The sequence below is a fragment of the Athene noctua genome, chromosome 1, assembly GCF_965140245.1.
Source record: "Athene noctua chromosome 1, bAthNoc1.hap1.1, whole genome shotgun sequence".
Lineage (NCBI taxonomy): Eukaryota > Metazoa > Chordata > Aves > Strigiformes > Strigidae > Athene > Athene noctua.
Window position 1 is genome coordinate 7,587,754 of NC_134037.1, and position 25,660 is coordinate 7,613,413.

Below are 25,660 nucleotides of genomic sequence, written 5' to 3' on the forward strand. Positions count from 1 at the left end.
CTGAACTGGGGAGGGAAAAGCCCCGTGTGTTACTGGGCACGGTATTGGATGTGATGTTGGGGGATATGGTGTAGGGGAGAACTTTGTAGAGTAGGGCTGATGGTTGGACTTGATGATCCCAAGGGTCTTTTCCAACCTGAATGATTCTGTGTTTCTGTTACTTCTGCAGCGCTGCATGACCTTCACCCTTGCAGCACATAGACACGTGCTTGGTGGTAGATGTGTAGGAGGAGTGTCCCTGAGCTCTGTCATGAAGCTGAGCACCAGTTTAGCTTTGCAGGGTCAGCACTTAGCAGTTACAGCAAGGAATAGGTACATGAGGAGGTAGTTTGGGATCCCTGGGAATTGCAGTTCCAGGCTCCATCCTACAGTGTCATCCAGAGGAAAGGTGGTACAGCACCTTCGGAGAGTCAAAGGCTTGCCTGGAACGAGGAAGGGAAGGATCGTGCTGTGTGTGATTCCCTAAACACTTATTAGCAGAGGCAGGTGACAAGAATTTAACAAAATGAAGAGCAAAATAACACTCTCCCCCGATACAGAAGGATGCTTGGGGAAAACTGAGGTCCAGCTAGTAAATAATCACCACCACCCCCATCCAAATACGTTGCAAAGAATCCTTAAGATTGCAAAACTGAGTGCTCAGAAATTGGGAAATCTCAGGACTTGTGTTGCCTGTGCAACTTTAAATCAGCCTCATTCTGCTTATGCATTATATTACAGATTTTAATTACAGGATCACATGATACTTTTCCCACGGGATTCCTGTCTCATTCAGTGCACAGGATGGACAGTGCTAACTTAATGAGCAGCTCTTCAATATTTTGTTTTCTTCTTGTTCTTTGCATTTCCTCAGGCCTTGCTTATTGCAGAGTGCTAACTTCTGCTCTGAAGAAGGAATTCTTAATTTCTTGATGGGCTTTGCTCTAATATTTCTGCCATAGCATTTGTATCCAGTTGCAGTGCAATATTCCCAAGAAAGAAAGAACATGCTTTAAACAGAGTACTGAGACTGACCCTAAGGTTTTGTGTAATTCAGTGCACCTTCTTTGTATCGCCTACAGCATGACTTTTTTTCTGTCTTTAGCATTATGTTCAGACCTCTGATCCTACTGGCTTCAGCTGCATCTGTGAATATTTAGCGCATGTGCAAATCAGAAGCCAACATCTTTGCTGGGCACAGAAAATGAGAGAAGTGAAAATCTGATTTGGAGACATTGCAACTGAGTCACATAGCAGAAACATGTATAAAATCCAGTTTGCTCAGGAAATGATGGGGTCTCCGTCACCTTGTTGTTCACCCCTTCTGATTTCTTGCAGCAGTGGATTTGGGGGATTCTCTATCCCTCAACCTTGATACACTTCCAGAGGAGGTCAACTTGTCTGCTGCCTGCAGGAGGGTTTGTGTAAAAGCAATAGCATATTCTCCTGTAGTCAAATGTTGTATTGTAGTGCATATGAAGAAGTAACTTGAATGCTAGTATTGCCTAACTTTCTGACTCTTCACATGATACCTTGATAATATCCTTTTGTTTGTCTCTAGTTGTGTCTATAGTTTCTCAGATTTCTAAAAAAAGCAAACCCCAAGTAAACCCGCCTACACAAATTTTTCTTTGCAATATCATACAAACATCCACATCGACCATCATTTAGCTCCTTTTACCATGCTTCCACCACTGGAGCCACTGATGGACCGATTCTAGATCAGGACTGGTGGTGGCTATGGGTGGGGATGACCCTGTGTTTCAGCAATACGTACAGAAAAAATGCTGGGACTTGAGACTCCTAGATTTCATTCCAGTCTCTGGACAAGTGTCTTTGTAGGGGCACAGACTCTTCTGCCCATTTTTAGGCAGAATGCTTATGATTTGTTTGTATTTGGCTGGATTTTCATGGCAATGTCTCTCACAAAAAAGCCACTCCTATTCCAAAGTTCAAGTCCTTACTTCAAAGCATGGAACTGGTACAGCTTTTCAAAGGAAGGCTCCTCAGAGTTTAAGATTAGTAAAACAATATATTTTTCCCAGCAGAAGAGTTTCAGCTGAAATTTTAAAAACAAATAAATGCATAAATCACAATTTAGCCCGAGACAGACGCCCAGCATGGACAGTTTCAGCCAGAACATTTAAAGTTTGGCAAAGCTGTAAGAGACAGAAAATCGTCTCATCATGTGAAGTGTGTGGCATACTTCATACGAGGCGATACTATCAGCTGTAAGTAATCCAAGCTGCACATATAATTCATAGACGTAGATGTTAGGGAAGGAAAAAACAGTTTTAATAGATCAATTAGGGCTACATCCCAGCCTGAATCGAACTATTGAACAAAAAACCACAGAATCTAGTATCTGTTTCAGCAAATGTCTTAACACTGAAGTTCCCCAAAACACAAGTGAATCATTTAGCTACTGGTAAATACATTTAAGTATATGTAGCTGAATTTCCTTGAGACAGACTATTCAGTGATTTTCAAATACAGCACCACTCTGTTTTCTTGCATCCAGCGATTATGCATTGACTTGATGTGCTAGAAATTTCCCTATCAGACATATGCAATAAGCCAAGGGGACCTTTTTTTTTTTTTTTTTGGTAGTGAACTTATAGCTTAAAATGACAAAGCAAATTGCAATATTTGTAAGTTATAAAATTATCCTGTAACCCTCTAAAGTAGATGTCAGCTTGCTGTACCCACAAGGAGTTAATCTATCCAGGGTACATTATGATCTTTAATAATTGGAAGCGATTGGCCAAAGTGCTGTAAACCTGGCAGAAATTTGTTGCCTTATTTTCTGCAAACCACAAGCACAGCTTATTAATTGAGAAATGAACATTAACTGGCATTAGCTGGCATCTGTAAACTGAAAAAGAGCAATGACCACGGTACACATTCAGCTGTAAATGGTAGAGCTGCAAAGCTGCAACAGGTAAAATTGGTTTTTAAGCACGAATGCAAAACCATTTCAGTCGGCTGCTGGCAAATGCCCAAGTCTAGGGGTTTTAATGAGGCTTCTGCATCAAAATAAGTGAAACCACATGGAATTTTAATTGTTCTTATTCTAAATATGAAACACACTGGAGCAGTATTCTTGAATCTAGGATGTTAGCATATATATTGGCATATTAACATGACCACTTTTCTGTTCTAAACGTATAGCTCTCAGAAAACTTGAGTGCCAGGTTACGCTGAGGAGGAATCAGCTTGGAAGGTTTAAAAACAGTTAATCTGGACTCTTTCAGATGTAAAGGGTTTTTTTTTTTCCATACACTTTTTTGTTTGTATTGTCAAGCATGGTGAGCTGAACAGACTGTATAGGGAAAGAAGATCACTTGCTGTGCTTTTTGCTGTGTTTCTCTTTCTGACGGCACAAAATAAAGGCTTTTCTCTTCACAGAAGTGTGGTTTCGTAATCTTGCAGCCACGACGTAGGGTGGAGAATCTGTGCTTCACCCATTTAATACAAGCTGTCACGAGAGTGGGAATTCACAGATGCAAATTGTTTTCTTGCTCTGATGGAGGAAAAATTAGCATAAATCTTTAATCCTGCTGGGGAAAGGAATAAATAAATTATTTATTTGCATTGTCATGTTACTATGTTGCTGATTGACATCACTATTTGTGCACAACTGGATATACAAAGATGGGTGACATACCCAGATGAGCTGTTTATCTTCCCAGTCCAGCAAAGAGCTAAACATATATAAATGAAAATGCATCTGGTGGTTCCAAGTTAGAACCAAATCAACCCTAACACAAAGAGGTGGGACAGAGGAAGAAGAGGAGAGTGAAAATGCATCAGTGCGATTGCATAGCAGTGAGAATGAGTTTTAGAGGTGACTTTTTAAAAAGTTTCTAGACTCACTTAGAAATGAGACTTTAGAACAGGCATCACAAAAAGCTTTTTCTGATCTCCAAAAATATCTTTGCACAATGGAGATACAGAAGGCCGGGAAGAAATCTCAGCCTAGTGCAAGGAGTTAAGGAGACAGCAAAAGGCATTTGGGCAAAAGGGGAGTTGGAGAAGTGAGTGTGCAGGAGCCATGCAGGCACAGCCATGAGTGAGATAAGAAAGGGTTATGGTTATTTAGCCTTTGGGTAAATAGAATTGTGCTTTACAAGCAACAGTAAAAACAAACAAGTGTGGATTTACTAGGGTATGTGAGGAGGTCTGTAGCCCCACATTAGAAATGCCTACGTGTGGTGTGCACATTCCCAGTGATTCGACACTTACTTGGCTGCACCCATACAGATAATATTTGGATCTAGCCCTGAAAGGGAGATCGCCTTTTAATGTGTAAAACTGTGTGGATAGTTTGTTATTAAGAAAAAAAGGGTATTGGCTGCAAAGAAACCAAAAATGCCGATGTTCTACACCCTTACACTCATAACAAAGCTACCTGTGATTTTAAAAGTCTTTTTTAGCTTCTATCAGGGTAAACTAAGAGCAACTCTGTTCATGTTGGGAGAGTTGCAATAATAATAAAAAAAAAAAAAAAAAAAAAAGAGTATAAGCAGTAGCAGATTGAAACTCAGTATCTTGAGCAGCTGGGGAAATTATGTTCTAACCTTATATTTCCAGATACGTATCAGACCTGTTCACAATATAAAGGATAGTGTTCCAAAATTACAGCTTTGAATCTGGGTGGTATTGCCTCTGGCTATTGTTTGCAGTTGGGAACGAAAGAAGTTGCATCAAGTAGTAGAGTGTTTGCTGTAAAGGTACAAGTTATATTACATTCCATGGGGCTGTGGTTGTAGGGATTGATGATGGAGACAGACCCATTCACCCGTAGGTCACTGATTCCGTTCCAGATAAAGATAATAGTAATCACATTGTCATCAGAGTTAAAACTGGGCTTTTACTGCCCATTTAAAGTTCTGTACTCGATATCTTTTGAGACGGCAGATTATAATCCCCAGGTTTCAGGCTGCATGATTTGGATGCTTGGCTGGCTGTGGCCCAGCTCCTCCAGCCTGAACCCGAGCCGTGCCTGAGCCTTGCCCCCCTGCTGTTTTTAGATATTATTGAAGGTGTGGGTTAAATAAGATGGTAGAACAGGAGAGAATAGCGATCTATTTGTAAAACACAAAATGTGCCACACAAGGTGGCAGGGTCTGTTGTGTCTGTGGTTTATGTCAGAAACCATCACTGTGGGTTCTATAGGGGTCCAAGGGCAGAAGGGCTGGAGGGACCTTCCTTCTACAGCAGTGTCGGCAGGTCAGATCCAAAGACTATCTACAGGGAAAAGCGTTACTGCATCTTACGTTGAGGATACACAGGGTGTTTCAGTGTTTAGCACATCAGCCTGGCATCTAGAAGGTGCCTTATTTTCCTTTTAAGTAAATCAGATTCAGTACACTGGCAAAGAGGTGAATGAACCCCTGAATCTAGAGGACTGTAAAGCTGTAGAAGTGTCGGCTGGGAAGCGCAGAGAGTGCCCATTTGATTTTCCTCTTTATTTATACACTGCTCTTTCCATCTCTCTCTTTCTAAAAATGTACATATGTATCTACCGCATACTGTTCAATGCATTTGTCTCCGTCTTGCACTGTACGTCTTCATTCGGCTTTTTCTCTTCCCCCCTGTCCCTTTTCCCACACCGCTTTTATTGCCAATTTTCTGGCTCTTAGTGTGAGCTTTCACCATCTTTTTCTTCTGCTCCTGTCCATCCCACAGTCTCCTAAGCAGATCACCAAGCTACTAATGTTTGCTTCCCAGTTCTGCTCCAAAACTTTGGGTGTTTGATGTGGGATTAGAAATTAGGCAAAATGAGTTTACCCATCCCTGTTTTGCGTTAGACTCCAATTCACAGCGTTACCATCCAGACGTTCACAGTAGCCATAAACTGTGTGGTCTTTTTTTAAACCAGACTGCACAGACTACATATGAAAACAACTTTTTTCAATGGCAAAAAGAGCGTTGGGCTTGTACTTTTCCATTGACTGCACTGAAAAGTAAAATTTACATCTTTGCTATTGGCTCAGTGGCTTTGTCCATCCTTCAGATGCAGCAAATAATATTTTTCAGCCATAGGATGTAGCTGAGCAGATCCTCACCTAAATAAATTGATTTATGGCAAGAAGTGGGGCTTAGTCACCCCTGGTGTAACTTTCCTGGTGTCAGTGGTGCAACTAACTCGGTGTTGCCAACTCTTGTAGTTTTACTGCAAGTTGCATGGTAATTTCTGCTTTTCTTGAAACCCCAGCTCCCGACGGCATGTGCTGAGGTGGGAATCTCAGCTTTCGTGTGCAGCCAGACCTGAGTTTCTCAAGAGGCTATATAGCAAAAACCCGGAGACGTGTAACCCTCAAAGCTCAGAAACCAGAAGGCAAATCAACTCCAAATCCACCTTTCTCTTTTTGGCTCTTTTTTCAAGCTCTTGGATGTTCTTTTTTTTTTTTTCCCGGCCTGACTTGTGACCTTTGAACACTTCAGGTTGGCAATGCTGCTCCCTCCATTGGCATCAGTGGAGTTAGACCAGGGATGAGTTTGGCCCAGCGCTTGTAGAAGACAGGTGTATAACTCTGTTCCTTGCAATGTATTATTTGATAATGATCTGCTGTTCTCTTGGGGGCCAAAAGAAATGGGTTTTCTTAGAAAAATAAAATTCTATCATCACTTGATACAAAAAATGGTATTTACAGAATTGTTTTCCCCCGTCTTTTGTTATAATTTTTTAGGTGCTTCAGAGCTGGGCCCATTTTCAGATCCCAGGCAGTTCACAAGCATTTCATCCCTCACTGAGAGCCGCTTCTCCAACCCACGAATGCACTATCCAGCCACCTTTACCTATACACCGCCAGTCACCTCAGGCATGTCACTGGGTATGTCCGCAACCACTCACTACCACACCTACCTACCACCACCCTACCCCGGCTCTTCCCAAAACCAAAGTGGACCTTTCCAGACCAGCAGCACTCCATATCTCTACTATGGCACTTCGTCAGGATCATACCAGTTCCCCATGGTGCCGGGAGGGGACCGCTCCCCCTCCAGGATGCTTCCACCGTGCACCACCACGTCCAACGGCAGCACGCTGTTAAACCCTAACTTGCCCAACCAGAGTGACGGTGTGGAGGCGGATGGCAGCCACAGCAGCTCCCCAACCGTCTTGAATTCTAGTGGCAGAATGGATGAGTCCGTTTGGAGGCCGTACTGAGATTTCTTCTGTAGCCGGCCCGACCTCCGCAAGCCAAAAAAACCCCAAACCAAACAAACGGTCGACTAACTACGAAGTGCCTGTTTTTGTGTTTTGTTTTTTTGTTTTTTGTTTTTTTTTTAAAAAAAGATATTACAGATATGTGCAACTGTGTAGATGGGATGATAATGGCCATAAATAACACAAGAGTTACCAACACACCACAACCCATGTTTCAGATTATGTGGATCAAAGCACATACTTTTTTTTTTTATTGGAACCATTTTACTTTGTTTTATATTTAAAATGTACTTTTTACACACACACACACAAAAATCACCCCCTCTTTTTTTTTTTTTTTTTTTTTTGTGTCTAGATTATTGTAATAACTAGTGAGTTCTTTTGCCAATAAGGAGAGAACGGACTCCCCAGCTTTCAGGAGAAACATGGTGATGCAAGGCAAAGGCTGCATTCCCTTTTATTTTTTAATTAAAAAAAAATCCTAACCATGAACTCCAAATACAGTTGCAATCATACAATGTATGGGACCCTCTTCATACCCGTAGTGCAATTCAACTGGCTTGTATTGGTGCACATAAAAAGGAAAGCAAAGATCGAGTTGCTTCCATTTTTCCATGATACATTCAGATGAAAACAGCTGACCCAAAAAACTCTGTCCAAGCCTTGCTGCAGATAACGGTTGGAACTTCTCTGTGTTCATTGTTTTTTTCGTTTGTTTTTGGGTACTTAAAGAGAACAAATCTTCAAGTTAGGCTAGACACCCCTGGGGTTTCCTTTTTGCTTTTGTATCCGTTCGTTTTGCCTTTGATTAGCCAAAAACCAAAAATAACAACCAAAACCTTTAAAAACAAAAACCAAAATGTTATTACTTTTGCAAAATATGAAAATGGCAATATATATTACTAGAGCCAAAATGGTATACATAGTATTTGTGTTTGGCTATGTTCTTTTTTTTTTTTAAATTATAAGTGTGTAAAATTTGAGGTTGTTTGCTAACATGAATCATCATATAACTTTAAAAGAATATTTATAATTATTTAATGACATTTGGACCCTTTAAACGTTTCTTAATGTAATGATATATTGACTTCGGTCTCTAAAAGTGTTTTTGTTTTTGTTTTTTTTTTTCACTTACTACATTTCTGCAATGGTGTAAACCTCAAACCTTTACCCAACTCTGAAAAGCAGTTCCAGTGTGAACCAGTTTACAATGTGACTTAAAAATGGCAAACCCAACCCAAATGCATCCACATCAAATGATTTTGGATGTAGGATCTTTTTATATAACTTATGAAGGAAATATTGTGTTTAAAATATTTTTATTAGCTGTCTGGTTGCCTTCAACAGTCTTGCCTTTTAATCAGTAGTTGTGGAGACACTGGAAAAATGGTAGGAAGGATTAAATATTTTCCACCTTTCCCCTAATTTCTTCTTCTCCCAGGATTTTTCTCAATACTTCAGAATTTGAAAATATTCATATTTAAAATGTTCTGTTTTGACAGCATGATTTGAATTTTGACGGTTTGTTGGTTTGTTGTTCCCCCCCCCCCCCCCCAAAGAAAAATCAAAACCGTTTCAAAGCCCGTATTTTACAAATAATGAATTGTTAAATATCTCAGAAATGGAATTAAGGGAGAATTGGTGAAACTTTTTCCCCTCCCCTTGCAATTTCAGCCCACTCGATGGAACAAAAAATTTCAAAACTTGAGACACAAACTGCCTGGTAGCGCATCACCACCCATTAGCATTAAATGCTAGAGCCATAAGGATGCTGTGTTGACTTTGAAGCCAATGTGGCTGTTGCTGTATTAGAGAGACAAGCCCAAGGGCAGCAATACTCACCTCTGCAAATCATGAAGATAAAAAGTCACCTTAAAAGCCACCCTGGGGCTCCCAGGCATGATACAGGGAGAGCAAATTGCACCCAAAACCCTTAACCAACCCATCTGCCGCCAAACTCTCCAGTGGAGAGGTCCAAATTCTGCCCAGCCCAGGGCTACTACAGCGAACAGGGAGGTGACACGGCATCGGCTGGATGCGGTGGGAGCTGAACTGCCCTCCCTACGCTGTCCCCAGGCAGGTGACATTAAGCCTGGTTTAGTGGAATGTTTGGCATGTGCTGATGGGGTTTGCTGGTGGTCCCTCCTTCCCCTGCCTTAGCCATCGCCGTCCAGAGCCTCCTTGGGGGCTGTCAGCCACCACATACTTTGGTTACCTCCAAAGTATTGCAATAAATCAGCGGTGGGCATAGCCATACAGAGCCGGACAACACCATCACCGCTCGTTAACAGCGAAGCTGTTAAACGAGTTGACATTTAGCATGGTACATCCCTCCGATTTGCGTGATGATGTGCTCTTAAAGAAAAATAATAATAAAGTCTTTGCCTTCTAAAGGTGGTATACCAAGTATGCTTAAAGTATAAGTAAGACACTTTTTTTTTTTTTTCTTCTAATACTTAGTTTTCCTTCAAAGATGGAAGCTGTAATTGATTCTATTTATTGTTGGTTTGTGGTAGCTTGAAGCATACCACTGTCCATTTATTTGTAACTGTAAAATACGTTTGTTAGTCTCAGCAGCACTTAAAAAGCCAGTGTCTGGTTACACATTTCAGTTTTGTTTTTTGTTTAGTAAGCAAGAGAAAAAGATGTACTGCCAGTGCAAGCTGTTTCCTATTTAATAAAAGGTACTATATTTGTACATTATTTGTTATTGCTGAGAAGGGCTTTTTAAGGTTTACTGTATGCATATTAAGTAATTTTTAGGGTGCTTTTGTGTTGAAATTTTGTTAAGAGTGGCTGCAGGCAGCAACCCAGATTTTTTTTTTCTTTTTTTTTTTTTTTTAAGACTTTGTTGTAAAATTCAAGCACTTGGTTTTTGTTTCTGGATAAATCCAGCACAGACCAGACTTTTGTTTTGCTCAGTACCGACAGGACTCTGTTTGTGTCCCCGTGGTTTTTCAACTGGACCATTAGGGACAAACGTTGAAAACATGTTCTCCTCCCAGTCGAGGCACGTGTGCCCGATCCGTGCCCTCGGCTTCCCTGGCTGTGCGGGCAGGCGTCTGGCTCTGCCTGCTCTGCCTGCTTAAGATAGGCAGGAAAGGCTTTTCTAAGTACCTACGGCTGGAGGAGCACCATCCTCTTGACTTTCAGTAGATCCCCCGTGCTCCTGAACCCTCCTGGTGCCTTTGGAAAATCTCTCCAGGTATATCAGGCTGGTCACCGAGGGAGTTGTACAGGCTGGGGTAGAGATGCTCATCAAAGCTTTCAAAAAATGCTTTTGAGTTCACTTGGAAATGCTCTTGAATCGGGATTTTAGACTGAAAAAAAACCAAATAGTGCTATGTAGTAAATCATATCAGATTATTTGACGTTTGGCGAGGTGCTTAGCATCAATAGAAAGGAGTTTTCTCAAAGGTACGACAGCCCTTCCCCTTCGGTGAGTGGCAATCTTTGGCACCGGTCATAAAGACTAAAAATGGCCTTTTTTTACTTTCCAGCTCTCTTATCCTACCAAAGATTTACTTCCAGCACAACAGGCACGATGTCCCTTTTGCTGAACGGAGGATTAAATCCTCTTCTCCCTCCTCCTAAGGGTAACCAGATCAGGGTCAGTGGGTTGGGATGGATGAGTAAAACAAATTGTTTAACCCACAGCATCATTTGTGTGGCATTTATCGTTTCTTTCAAAAGACCAGCTGCTGTGTCTTTTCTTAGCATTGAACTTTTTTGCCAGCAGTCCCCCAAGCAAAGATTTACCGGTTTCCACAGGTACCATCTCAAGCGGGGAAAATTTTGCACTTTCACACTTAGCAAAGCAAAGCTCAGCCCTGCGCCGGGCTGCACACAGCCAACAAGCCATGAGCAAAAGCAATAATTCAAACCTGGATCAGCCATGAGCTCAAAGAAGCCCCATTCTCTGAACCCCTGAATTTCTTGTTGTTTTTAAATAGAATGCATTTCATTTTAACATTTTCTGAGAACTTTTTTAGATATTTGTTTACTTCCATGTTTACAGATAACTCTTTGCTTTTTTTTTTTTTTTTTTTTTTTTTTAATGCAGTACTTTTAAATATATCAGCCAAAACCATACTTTTACAGTAACTTTTAGGTAATATGAGTGACATTCCAATGTTTTTGTTGTTGTTAAATATGCTTTACCAGTCTTGAATTTCTGCTGGAACAAAATAATTGTAGCATTTTTGTGTAAATACAAGCTTTAATTTTTTATTTTTTCAAATGCTGTCACCCAAGATTTGCTTTTCATGCACATATTGTACAAACACACTCTGCTTTATGCCACAGACGATGATTGTGGATCAGTTTACTTCAACTTCAAAGGGACTATTTGTATTGTATGTTGCAACTGTAAATTGAATTGTTTGGCATTTTCTCATGATTGTAATATTAATTTGAAGTTTGAATTTCATTTTCAATAAAATGGCTTTTTTTTTTTGTTAATGTTCTATGCTTCTTTTTCTTCCACTGTCTCCTCGTAGCACCAGTCAGGGTAAAATAAGTACACGGTAGGACACAGTACCGGCCCTTTCGTGGTGGTCCCATCAATTTTTGCAGCCCTTAAGTTTTCAATTAAATATAAAAACCAAGTTTCCAGGCCTGTGGGTGGTAAAGGACACCTTCTAAATCTGATCTCAAATGTTTCTTCCCTTCCTGAGCCTGCAAACTATCAAAACCTGTGTTTCTTAGAATAGCGCAAACTGCTCCATTCATCTTGCTAGATCGTTAACTCTGAAACCTAACAACTGACATTAGCTGGGACATTCTTGTACTACGGTATTGTGGGAAGAGCTTGGAGTACAGGAGAGGCTGGGATAGATTTCCAAACTGGGGGGAGGGATTGGGGTTTATGGCGCTTTTCCAGGTTGGGGGTTGTGCTATCCCCACCTCCTCCTGGACAGACCTGAGGAATGCAGTTACAGATAATCTTGTGATTTGCATGGCCTGAGGCAAGAATAGTTTCCAAGCAACAAAAGATATATGGATAGGGAGGAGACTGGGGGAGGAGGCTGTTTTTCCTCCAGCCTAGTGTCAGGGGTAGGAGGAGATGCAGCTAATGAAGGTGAGGTTAAGTTCACCCAAGTCCGTCTGCAGGAGGAGAGGAGAGGACAGGAGTTGTATGCAAGCTTGTGCCTGGTGTCATAGTAAGTTCTTATACTTTTTAGCTATTTCTTGAGTCTACAAAAGAGAAATAGTAGCACAGAGAGTCGTGAGGTTCTGATCGTTTCAAGAAACCTTTAACTCTGAAGTTTAAATGTCACTAATACTGATTTTGTGAGCTCTGTTGGCTTTACCATAGACCTACACATTTTTTTGCGTGGTGGTTGAAGATTGAGATAACGTTTGGGGGTTTTCAATGGTGCTTTCATTCCAGCCCATAATCTGAGTCCTGATTTTAGGGAAGCTTTATCCAAGAGTGAGGAACCAAGCAAACCAATCAATGCTCTCTGGTATAATTGCTGTGTAAATCATTTAGGGGGAATTATGCTACAAACATGAGCGCTAAGACTTTCTGCTGCCCTCTGGTACACAGGTTAACCCATCTCAGCTAGTCAGAGCACAGAGAGACGTTCATTATGGTCTTGCTTTCATGGTCACCTAATCCAGACGGTCATAAAGGGAAATAAACAATTTTCCACCATTTTGTATTGTCAGGGGGGTGGGACAGGGGCCTAGGGAGGTTGTGCCAACTCTGTTCTTGGAAATTTGCAGGACTGAACTGTGTAAAGCATGAAGTAACCTAGTCTGACCCCAGAGCTGAGGCTGACTGAGCAGGAGGTTGGGCTGGAGGCTTCCCACGGTCCCATCCAATTTATGCCATGGCCCCGTGAGTCAGGCTAGGAGCTATCTGCTACAGATTGTTGTCTAAGCTAGAAGCGGCTTGCATGACTGTACAGATAACACATATTCAGCTAAACCAGTCTGAATTAAGAGGTATGACAGCATGAAATCCGTAAGGTTATTGGGGAGTTACAGTAATCTCTCTATCTTTTGTTGGTTTCTGTCATGTTTCTATGGGATATTTATGGCAGACGTGGTCAGCACAAGGGTTGGAAGAGCCAAAGCATCACTGATCTAGTACAGCAGTTCCCATTGTACATCATGCTGGGGGTGTTGCTTTTGAGTTTTTGATTCATTTACCCTTTTGCAGCTTGAGAAGGTGACTTGCCTTCTCTTGCCTTAGCCAGAAACCAACCACTCTCAAAGCAAAATGACCACCTCTGGTCAGCATGGAGGACTGCACAATACGGAGACATGTGGAGCTGGGGGGGGGGGGGGAGCGGGGATCAAACTCAAGGTATTTTTAGGAGATAAGATTTAAAGACATTTCCTACAAGGGGTGGTGACTGTTGTCCTCCCCTTTTCTTGGTGTCAGTAAATAGCTTCTTGCTTTTGGGTTGTGAGAGTTCAACGTCAACTCTGGATCACTGGAGTCAGGCCTTTGCCGGTCCCACATAGTGTGCATACGACGGGCAGCATCTTGCACTGCGTCTCCCTGTTGGCCTCGGTTTTAGCTTTTTAATTTCCTGTGGCTGTAAGCAACACTGGAGGGGCTCAGAGCAGCCACATGTGGACAGCCATAGGCCTAAATCAGCCTTTTTTGTGCCTAAAACAAGCTCTTGGGGAGAGGTGGGGGAGAGAAGAAGCAGGGTCTGACTTTATGGTTCAGCACCAAGCCCTGTGCTGGCACCAAATAAAACATTCATCAAGCTCTTTACTGGGGAAAAGGAGGAAATAATCACAGTTATATATCCAAGGATTGACATGTACTGTTTAGTTACCTTCTGCATGGTCAGGAGGAAATGAATTGGCATTTTGGGGTGAAATCCTACCCCTGGGTAACCACTCATGAATGGCCAATGCTCTGCATAAGTCACAGCAGTGCTCTGCAACACTTGGAGAGATCAAACTAGATCATATATTTGGGTAGGAGAGGGCATGGTGTGGTGTGGGTATCCAGCTTTGCACCTCAAGCACTCACCACTAGGCTGAATGCTTGCAGAGAACAGCCCAAGAGTGTTATTTGCCAGAAATATTTGTTGGACGGGTTAAAATGATCAGAAAACCCACTAGAAACCCATTAATCCTTGGATAGGTAATGGGGATGACTGTGTCGGATAAAATACTGGGAACAGGTTGAGCATTTCTACTCAACATTTTGAAGAAAAGTTTTAGCACGAGTGTAAATAAAAAATTTAAACATTTAGCATTCAAAGGGACTGTCTTTGGCCTTCTGTAATTATAATCTTTTCCCTGTAGATCTCCTGGTGCAATATCAGCCTGTGATGTATGGAGGTGTTCCCATGGGGTCTTTTTGTGATACGTACACGGCCTTGGAGGGGGGCACGCTGGCATCTACCCCTCTGAGAATAGGAAGCTGTTGGCCATAACAGATAAGACTGTGAGATACAAAGAGAAAAAAAGCTTAAACTTCCAAAAGCATCTGGTGATCTGATGCAGTGCAAACAAAGTCACATAATTTAAAATTCAAGGTCTCGGGCCTGCCCTGCTACTTTCATGCAGATAAATTGCCTATATTGCTGAGGGTAGATGCAACCTGTGCTTCTAAGGTGGACTGTGTTACCTAAATAACAGGTGGACTTGAATTTCCCTACTGCAGTTTGGATGAGAGATTAAAATAAAATCCCTGTAGTTACATTTGTAAGAACTTGTAAAGATAAGACAAATTAGCTTTTGTTCTGTAGCTGGGAAATTTCAGCATTGTCCGTGACTCTCCAGGCAGCTTTGGACTCCTCTTTTTGTGCCTCAGTTTCCCTAAATATAGAACAGGGAATTTACTATTTCCATACTTTGTCAGGGTGTCCCATGGACTCAGTGTTTATAGAGAGCTTTGAACTTTTGTTGTTGTTGTTGTTGTTTAGCTCTTTTTACTACAAATCCAATGTTTGGTCTCACACCATTGGATAGTGTCCTTTGAAACAGCACATTTCTAAACCACATGTTTAGAAAAATTGACCCAGTTTCCAGACTGCTGATCTGGTCAAAAAACAATGTGGAGTTAAGGCCAAGTTGTGCTGTCTCAACAGATTTGCTTGGGTTTTGCGGTGGGGCAGGAAGAAAAGCAGAGATCACTGCAATCCGCGGAGGCAGCCCTTGGCCACTCCCTCCCGGCAGCTTGCTCAGGATGAGCAGCTGGAGCTTGCGGGATGTCCCAACACTTAGAGAAAAGCAAACAACCCATGTTAAAGTTGATATGCCGCAGCAACTTGCCAGTGATTAATGTTCACCACGAGGCCAAATTCAGATGATGATTGCGCCAGTAGAGATCAACTGAAGTCCCTCTATTAATAGCCCCGTGGTTTTGGACACCAGCATTTTTCAACCCGTAGATGTGGGTGTTATCAATGGAGGGTCACTGAATTGCTGGTTGGAAGGGGTGTCCGTGGGTCTCCTGATCCAATGGAGGCTCCAAGTAGGACCACCACCACCAGATCCACTCAGCGTGGCTGTGCCCACCAAGTCTTGATATCTTCCAAGTGTGGAGTTGGAGACGAGGCTTCAGCAGAGCATCCCATCCCCACGCTTCTCCTAATGTCCATCCCCAACCTCCCAAAGTGCAGTTGGTGACTTTTCCCCCAGCCTCTCAATTTGGGTTTGGATTTTTTCCTGTCTCTGGGTTTGGGCACACAGTTGCACAGTAAGGGTTTAAAACCTTGTTGCACATCTATAGAGTCCAGTCCTCAGTGACCTCTCCTTTCCACCCCTTCATTTGTATTCCTCCAGGCTGTGACTTTAGAGCACTATTAAAAATAAAGTCAGAGCCTAAATACCAAGGCAGCCCCTCACCCTCCCAGCTTGTTTACTTTTTCATTTCCGTAGTTGGAAAAAGAAGTCCTTAGTAGATGAAAATGATGCTGTAACATCCAAATGCTGTGAGATAGCTTCTCCTAGGAAAGCACAGTTTTAATCCCTGCCCTGGAGTGTGCGAGGCAGGTTAGCAAACATCAGGAAATAGGAAGGAAAGGCCATGGCAAAAGGGAAAAAACCCACAAATACTCCAGACACATCTTGGGAAACCTGGATGCAAAAGATCTTTGTCCTTTTATTGCCAGTAGTGTTGTTCTCCTAACAGAGCAGGATGTTCTCATCTTTTAATAATAGCCTGGCCAGATGCTAAAGTCTCTTCTGCAAATACTGTATAAGTGAGAAGGAGAACAGCTGATTTCTGTTAAGATTAATATACCAGGAGAATAAGCCAAAAAAAGTATGAGAAATCTCCAGAGGTCTCTCTTTGTAATGTCATTTGGCAGCTAGACCTCGAAGTCAGGACTGAAAATCCAGTCTGTGCCTCTGTCCCTTTGCTGATCGGTCACCGCGTGTTGAGAGGCAATTCCTGCACTGCTCAGGGATTTGAAGCAGCGCTGGCAGGGATTTCCCCCTGTACTTTGAAGAGCTGCAAAATCCACAGGCTTTGGCTTTCGTGGAGCTGTCGAAAGTACCAGTCGATGAGGAATTTTCTTGACTTGCTCCTTGCCATAGAAAATGGTTACATGCTGAGTTGGGGCCAGTGATTTAAAATGGCATCTTTGTTCCATCTTTATTTGTACTTTCTCCTCCACCCTGTTTTCTTTCCTTAGTCTACTTTATTTGTCTGGAAGAGATTAATTCAAACTACTTGATAGAAACAGGATTGTCGTTTTATAAGGCATTGTACTGGGCATTAAGAGAGATGCCTCTTACTCTCCTCACACTACCCCTTCAATCATCTTTTCCTTATGTTCAGCACAGAAACCACATTTCCCTCTGGGCAGGGATCTTTGAAGTCACAGAAAAATCACTCATGTTTGTAATGTGCTTATAGGTGCTGGATGGAAACTGTTAGAGAAAAGGAGGGTACATGGTGACGTGATATTTTGTATTTCTGTAATGGGGTAATGTCCAAGAGAAAAAAGAACTGACTGTGTATCATGTTCACACATTTTTCTCACACACTGAATGGCAGTCCTCGAAAACAGTTCCTAGAAACCAGAAAAAAACCCATTGTGAAACGATGGGGAGAACTCATCCAGTGTTTAGGATTGCCGACTAATGACTGCAGATAAAGATTTTACGGAGAACTTGTGTAACCATTTGCCTTGCCAGCGAGGGAAGGTTTTGTACGTGTTGTTTCAAACATCCTCCCTGTCTCTGCTTGACCAAGAGAATCCCCGCAACTGCTGTTGTAATGTTTCCAAATAGGAACTCATTTTGGTTGCTCCATTTAACAGGGCACAAGGACTTTTTTTTTTTTTTTTTTTTTTTTCTGTGCACTTTATTTATTTATAAAAGATAGTTTTTGGTTGTCGGTCATGTAAAGACGGGCATTTTTTTTTTATTGTGGGAATCTGCCCTGGAGCAGCTCACCAGCTCCTCCATGACAGAAAATACCAGCAGATAAAGTGCTGATGAACTGCAGCATAACCTGGTTATTGTCTCTCGGACTTACTGATCCAGGTGCATGTGGCACAGAGGGACAGACCCTGCACCCGATCTGTGTTGGCAGCACCTGTGCTGAAGGATGGAAAGAGAATCCTCCACTCGTGGCTGAAGGTACATGCCCTGTGCCAGGGAAATTGGCTGCTCAGACACACCTGCCTATATCAGACCTCACCATCTGGAGAAAAGAAAAAATAGAGAGATAATTTAGGTCATCTGCCGGGTGACAACCTAGAGACAGGAAAACACAAACCGCTGCTGCTTGAACAGACTGTGGTTCGGAGGAGATGGCACGTCCCCGAGTCTGTTCAAGTCAAGTCAGTGGGGGCTCACACTCATCCCAGTGGGGCTGAGGGGTGAAACCCTGATGAAGATGAATGAATTAATGCATACCATAAATGAAAGTCCTCTCAGAGGCGAATCTCCATGCCCAGATCCTGTCCTTCCTCTGGAAGTAGTAGGGTCCTGAAGGCACTCCCTGTTCTAGCTCCTCCGAAAGGTGGTGAACATCTAGGGTCAGTGTTCAGATCTTGCAATTAGCTTTTTCTTTCTGTCAAAAAGCAAAGCTAAAATCAGATCCAGTTTGTGCTTTGAGGAAGTGTAGATTTGCTGAAGTTGCTGCCAGATTTAATGTCACTGTTGGCCTTTGGCATTTCAGCTACTGTCGTGTTATTTTAATTATAAACCTTTCCTGATGTATGAGAGCTGATACGAGCTTCATGAAGGGACCCATGCTTTGCCTAGGTGTGTAGCCCAAGCCCATCACTGGTGCACGCAGGGCTTCTCCCATCGCATTGTGTCCTTTAAGTCCCACACTGGTGTTGTGGACCAAAATAAGAGAAAATTATAGCAGCCTAGCTCGTGCTCCTTGGTCCTCAAGACCAAGGAAAATATGCACCCAACAGAGAAAAGGAGAACTTTGAAAACAGAATTTGCAAAGGTCTCCTGCTAGAGATGAGAATGACCACAGATCTCAGGCCTTGCAAATAAAATGTCAAAGTCATTTCTTCAGTGCTTCTTTGCCACAACAACTGCAAATAAATTGAACCTCAGAGATGGAAGACCTGAAGCTCAGAAGCACACCCACACCCACAGACAATACGAGAAAGGGGGAAATCAAATTTTTAGCTGCGTCCCAGAATGAGTAGTAGTTCACTTTTGAAAATGTTTTCTTAAGCTCACTCTCTTCTCAAGTGTCCAGATGTAATGGGTACTTAATAAAAGTTGTGTAATGCTTTAGGTAGCCATTGGTGAAAATACTGAATATGAATATGATTGTGAATATGAATATTAATTGCCCTCTGTATTTAACACCTTGTTAAGTCAAGGGTGGCTTTTGAAATATTATCAGAAGTCGGTAAAAATATATATGGGATGAGGGAGCTGATCTTGCTATGAATCCTGCAGTTCCTGGTTTATTTAGGAAAAGTTATTGTTATTTAGTTACTTCTTTTAGCTTAAAATGCAGTTATTGTTTTTCTTCCAAGGGTTTTTGGCTGCTTTACAGCTGTTGTTAAGAAATCAGTATTTCTTAGTAAAATACGTACCCATTTGTTAATACTTGTGACAAGGCAAATTTCAAAGAATTGAAAGGCTGTGACACCATTTTTCTGGAAAAGGCCAGTACCTTGCCAGTAAGCACATTTTTCCTGAATGGGTCAATACCAATCCCAGTCATAAAGAAAAGGGGAGTTACAGTTTTGGGAATTTTTTTCTGCCACAGATGCTATAGATCATTTTACTTTTCCCATTTTGGGTTCACAATAAAGATTTAAAATAATTATTAGCAAGATACACAAAGGAATTACTTACTTCAGGTAATAAATGGTAGAATTGAATCCTGCTGGTTTTCCTTTTGTAGCCATCAAAACCCATCTGTATGTTTTCTGCAAAGATAACAGTGGGAAGCAGAGCCTTGACTCTCATTGCCTCCTAGCTCATGACTTCTCACCTGCCAGATGACTCCTCACAGCTCCCAGGGAACTCAGGGCTGGGGACAATGGCTAACTCGTTCCTGAAGAAGGAATTTAATTCCCAAATTGTCCTAAAAATGTTTCACAGACTTTATAAGAAGTGTTATACAGACCGTTAATTCAGAAACTGAAGCTACGTGCCAGAATGGATATCCTCCACCATGCAGATGGCCAAGAGAAAAGAATTTGGTCCAGGATGTGCTCAGAGGTGATCTCCATAAGTCAGGTGCTAATTTACTGAGATATAATAATTAGGGCCAATAGTATAGAGCTTTTTTCCCCTCTGTATTTATTTATGCAGTATTGCAGTACTATGTAGTATCAAATATGTAAAAATGGAACATAAGAAACCTCTAGCTTCCTTGCTGCGACAAGCACCTTAAAATGCACCTTTATGCTTTGGGGGTTTTTGTCTCCTGTGTGTATGAGTGGATCAGCACCTTGTGCCGGGGTGTGTTTGTTGATACGTGTGTGTGAGCCGGGGCAGAATGGCCCTCCCAAGGAAAGCAGAAAGTGAGAGAGTGCTGACAAAGAGGTGGGATTTGCCCCTGATTTTGCATGGGAAACCCCATTCTTTTTGCAGAATGGATTTCTGTTTCCTAGGAAAATGAGGAATTTTGGCCTCTAGATACACAGATTTGAAGATCAGGTGGGTAATTAAGTTGTAGTGATGCTGACAGTTGTTAATGTTACACTCTTTATTGTTGCAGTGCTTTGGGTTTTCCCCTGTGTGCAGACTCCAGTTAGACCATACACCCTGAGCCTAAAGTCATGTGTCTGTTTGGACTGGTTGTTTCCAGATAGTTTTCATTCAAAAGATGGAGGAAGACATTCACCTTTGATCAGTGGCTTGATCATTCAAGGTGTAATGTATCCCCCTGCCCCTCTGTAAACTCCAGTGTCTGATAGTGCTGGTGCTGGAGATTAATTCACTGAATATCAATGAGATAAAGCATTATCTTTGGTAGACCAACCAACACAGATGGAAAAAATGACAAGTTCTCGGCCAAGTCATTTTTAAGACTAAAAGGAAACTGGGAGAAATAAGGAACAATTGCTCTGAGTTTACTGTAATTTTATAAATTATCTGAGACATAAAAGTAGAGGACAGAGGGACCTTGGAGTGGGAGAGATGAGGGAAAACACTAAGTGTCATAAAAGCAGTATTTCTATTGTATCCATAACGGTTACTATCTAGTACAATTATGAATTTCATTTCTCAGATTCATCTTGCATTGGTCTTCTTACAGAACTTAGAGGTCATACGTAGTTCATCTCTTTTTTGTCCTTGTAGACTTTAGCAGTTGCTTTCGGGAGCTCACAGTTTATCTGTTGGTCTAATCAACTGCCTCAAAACGCCCTCCCTCCACAAGCCTTACTGCTTCTCTTTCAACACATTTACATCCTTAGACTCCAACAGCTTGAATTTTAAGTCTGTGACTTTGTACTTGTTTCTCAGTACGAAGCCTGGGCATTGAGCCTCATACTATAATAGCAAGAACATGACAAACTGCATGGTCAGTGGGTTGCTTGTAGAGCTTGCAGATCTTTCACAGAGACATTTTCCACCCCCAGCAGATAAGTCAGGGATAAATCGTGCATTGACTGTTATTGACAAGTTTTTGCATATGTTTCCTGGAATGGAAAAAATGATATAAAGTCTTTTGCTCAATGCAGAAAAGCAAAGTATCTAGGAAAAATGAGGTGTCCCAGGGTTGGAATCATGCTAATGGGTGTGATATGTTGTGCAGATGCCTCCCCTCGCAACCAACACCTCTCAGTCCCACCTGAGAAAAGTTTAGCCACTCTCTGGGTTGGGCTAAGCCATGAGAAAGATGAGACACGTTGCTTTTCGTATTTGATACAAAGGAAATAACCACTGTTTTCTTGACACTTTGACCCCCTGTTTTCTTATCAGTCATCACATTGATGTTGCAAAGATGCTGAAGATAGCAGAGGAAAAGGGCTGAACCACATGAATCTAGTTTCAATTTTTGCAGGTTATTTGCTCTGACTTTGGTCTGTCGCATCCTGACTGCCTTGTTTGACTCGTGTAGAAGCAACTTCTATGAATAGCTGCAGCCGCTTCAAGCTGTTCCATGAATAAGAAGGGAGATCAATGAACACAAAGCCCAGGTAGACAAAGTGAGTGTTTTTATAAGAAAGGACATCCTTCTTTCAGTTTAAACGTTTAACCTGGACTTTTGGGGGTGTTTAGCTTTAATTTTCACCCCTCTTTGGGAAGAAACAGAACTACTGGGATTGTACTTTGTGTGGACACAAGGGCAGTGTCTTTCTGTCCCTCTGCCTGTAGCTTTTAAATCCCATGGCCAGTCCCAGTTCAGTGAAACTCAGCAGTTTCAGAACTCCTAATTTCAAATACATTTCATGATGACATCTCCCCAGAGAGCAAAGATGTTTCTGTCCATGCATAACTTTGGATGCAACCTTTATTATACAGTAGAGAGGGCAGCCAAGACACGCTGTGCTACAGAAGAGCAAGCTCCTGTAGCCATCAACAAGGCTGGTTTGCCCTTCATGCAATGACTTGTCTTACAATTTGTGGGAATATTTTTATTATTTTCATATTTTTACAGACCCTAAATTTTAGGCCTAGACTAAGGCAACGGGAGACTCAGAGGCCTCCTAACAAGTTTGTCCCACCAATTCTCTTGAAGTAGCTCATTGCTCCAAACTGAATCATGGCCTACAACTGCCACGAAACATTACTGCTTGTTGCAGTAATAGGAAAGGATTTAATCGTGTCTATAGAATAACTTCACCCCAGGATCCAAGCATACAATATCTTTTTTACTGTGCGTTATCCTGAAGTCTGCATCATTTTCAAATGGCTCATTGGCTTCTAAAGGATAACATAGCCATAGTGCCCGGGTGTGTCTGTGTGCACACATGTGCGTGTGTATGTGTTTTCTGTCGAAAATAGTTTCAGGAGTCTTATGAGCTCATTGCTTCATAGCTAAGCATACTGAGGGCTAGAGCAGCTCTTCAGTGTTCAAGGACAAGATGATTTCAAAGACTAAGTCCACAGCAGGCAATAGAAATGTTTCATAATGCCCTTTTCCTCTCCAACCATCAACTTATTTGTGGCTTGGGTGCACTCTTGCCATATCCCAGCTCTTTAGCTGTGAGAAAACTGGACCATGCACCATTTCCCTCTGCATCTGGATGTTCTTCAAAGGAAATACAGGCTGGACAGCCCCACTGTGAATCACTGGGTCCCCAAACAGGACAACTGGCAGACCAGCACTGCCCAGCCCTGGTTTATGGGCTCAACTATAGATGTGCCATGTCTCCTGCTCCCTTCTAAACACTGCAAGAAATTTTCCGGTGTAGAAGACTAAGAGCTTGTGAAGAGGCTTCGGGCCCACAAATACTGAAATAATGCCACTATCACCAAATGTGAGATAAAACCCATTTACTGAAAGCCCAGTGGCTTTCAAGTTAATGTGTCTGGCCTCACCCTTGCAGCTCAGCGTGCGGAGCCTGTTGGTGTGGTGAAGCTGACATGGTGTCACTTACTGAGCGACAGTGACATGGTCATGTGCCTGAGGCCTCTGATTCTGCAGAGCAAAGGATAAAATGTTTATCAGATTTGACCTAGATTTGGCCTTGATTTTTAAAGGCAGGCTCATTGCTCTATGAATAAACTCAGGATGTTGAACATAAACATCTAAAAAATAGGAGAGGATGACTCTTCTCACTCAAGCCCTAGAAATCAGAAAAGTAGAGTCTTAAGATTTTAAAAGAAAAGTCCCAGCAGTGTTGAAGCAAGATGGGAAGACGTTCCATTTAAAGCATTTTGAATTCTCACTTTCCATATCCTCGGGAACATGACGCTCCTGGACTAGCGATGGCCACATTGTCCATCCATGCATGCCCTGACCTACTCCTGGGGTTATTCCTCAGATTTTCTGCAGACTTGATCTAGAACTGGAATCATACATCGACATGAGCCCTCAATAAGAGGCAGCCACTGTAAAAAACAGAGTTTTCAGCCTCTTCCAGGAACCTTGGGTGGGTGTTTTCAGAGAACAGGTTGAGCTCTCTCTTTCTGTCCACAAAACCCAACTAACTGTTAGCGTAGTTTTGGCTATTTTCTAAAGGTTTTTGCTGTAGACCAGCCTTCTAGGTAAGATAGTTTTTCAGAGTGAGACTAGATCTTTCCTCCTGGATCTGCTAGTTGTTTGCAGAAGGCTTATCGCTTATTATGAATTACCTGTCTGGGTGCTACTTGTTTGCACACTTTGGGCATCTTTTGGCCTGTCCTTTGCACTTCTGACATCTGCCTGGACCCCTACCCAGGCACATTGACCATCTAACACACCAAATTAATTTGCCTTAGTAAAGCTGAGCTTGTGGAAACATATTTTTTCCCTTCTGGCTGAGCAAACGGGAGCCTTCACATCTCCTGAAATTGGGATGCAGTGTGGAAAGGAAAATGAGATTTATGAAGCCTGGGAGAAAATAAAATAGAAAGAGAGCTGGTGTACCAACAGTGATGTTCCCTTGGGAAGAGGCAGGAATGCATTTCCATCTTAGTTTTGCTAGCTGTAAATCTTTCCAGGACCTATATCACTGACTAATTAATGCTTACATATATCAGCCATCCCCCCAAAATGCAGCCCAAGGTGAGGATGAGCTATTTGAGAAGAACTGCTGCAAATGGACCAGTGCTGGAGCCCAAAGAGGCAGTACAGGGGTTATCTCACTTAAATCAGGACAGACTTCCACATTTGGGCTAGTTACCCTACGTTCTCCCTTTGTAGTCAACAGAGGGAAAATAGCACATTGATCTGAACCAGTGTAGTTGCCCACTTTAGGATGAGATGCTCTAGAAGCATATTTCTTCCCCCTGACTGCAAAGGAAGCCCAGAGGCATCCGCCCAGGGATCTGGGTCATGAGGAGGTGCGAAAAACTGTGTCCCTGAAGCTGATCTACCAGCAGATTTCATATACCTCATGGCTGGAAAATAGTTCTGGGTGTTGAGTCCAAATTATTTTTCAATCTTTTAAATTGATGATTGTCCACAAAAATAGTGAGAGCCCCATATTTTTGATCAGGCAAGTGGGTTTTGTATTATATTTACTTTCATGGTTTTTTGGATGATGTTGCCCTCTAAGAGCTCAGCAGTGGATGTCAAGGACTGTCTTTCCCCTCCCATTGCACACTGAGCAGTTGTTCCCTCCATGGAGGCAGTTGGCCCCTGGGGAGCAGGGTGCTCCAAATCCCTCACTGTGAGGTGCTGGGGCTTCACCAGGCACCCCTTTGCCAAATACAACCATCATCAAAGCTACCCACACATCCCCAAGATGTCTTTGTCCATGGGCATAGTAGGCTTGATCCCTGCAGGTATGTGAACCGAGCAGCACCCAAGCTCAGGCTCTGGTCCTGAAGTCACTTGGCTTTTTTTCTTGTGAGATCTGTAACACTAAAGTCCCTAAGCCCCTGGAATAGAACAAGCACATCCAAAATGCCTATTCAGAGTGGTCCTTGGCTTTGCAAACATGTGGTCTATGCCTGGAAATGGCTTAGGAGAGTGCAAATTCACTGTGCCCATGCTAAAAATTTTGCAGTAGGGTTATGTTCTTGTGCCCATTTCTGCATGCCAAGACTATTTAACTTACTATATATAGTCATAACATATGTGTACTTGAATATATTCTCTCTACTGCCTGGTTCAGTGTAGAGGTTTCATGTAGCATACACTATAAAAAGTTTCTTTTTCAGATTTTCATCTTGACATGAAAGCGCATTACAACATTTGCCATCAATAAAACACAATTCCTTCCATGTGAAAAGCATTACAGCCACAGTATGGTTATTGAGTGATGATACCTGGATGACGGAAATACACGAACAGGAAAGTGTACATAGGGAAAATTTAGAAAGGATGCCAAGATATTTTTAAAAACAATGCCTGATAGCAATGCGGAGGGGTTTGGAGAATTTAATTAATTTGTACTCAAAACAGATACACCAGAAAAAAGGAAAGAAAGGAAAGGAAAGGAAAGGAAAGGAAAGGAAAGGAAAGGAAAGGAAAGGAAAGGAAAGGAAAGG

General features: G+C 42.1%; 1 protein-coding gene across 6 annotated transcripts in view; it reads left to right on the forward strand.

Moving 5' to 3' along the window:
- RUNX2 (RUNX family transcription factor 2) overlaps positions 1-25,660 on the forward strand; it is a 222,619-nt gene that overhangs the window by 144,963 nt on the left and 51,996 nt on the right. For 5 of the 6 annotated variants that reach the window (XM_074895496.1, XM_074895498.1, XM_074895497.1 and 2 more), the window contains one exon: positions 6,675-7,153. The exons of the other annotated variant lie outside the window; for it this stretch is intronic. In XM_074895496.1, coding sequence (XP_074751597.1) covers positions 6,675-7,153 — 479 coding nt within the window. Of the gene's footprint in view, positions 1-6,674; positions 7,154-25,660 lie in introns of those variants that run through there. 6 annotated transcript variants of the gene reach the window in all.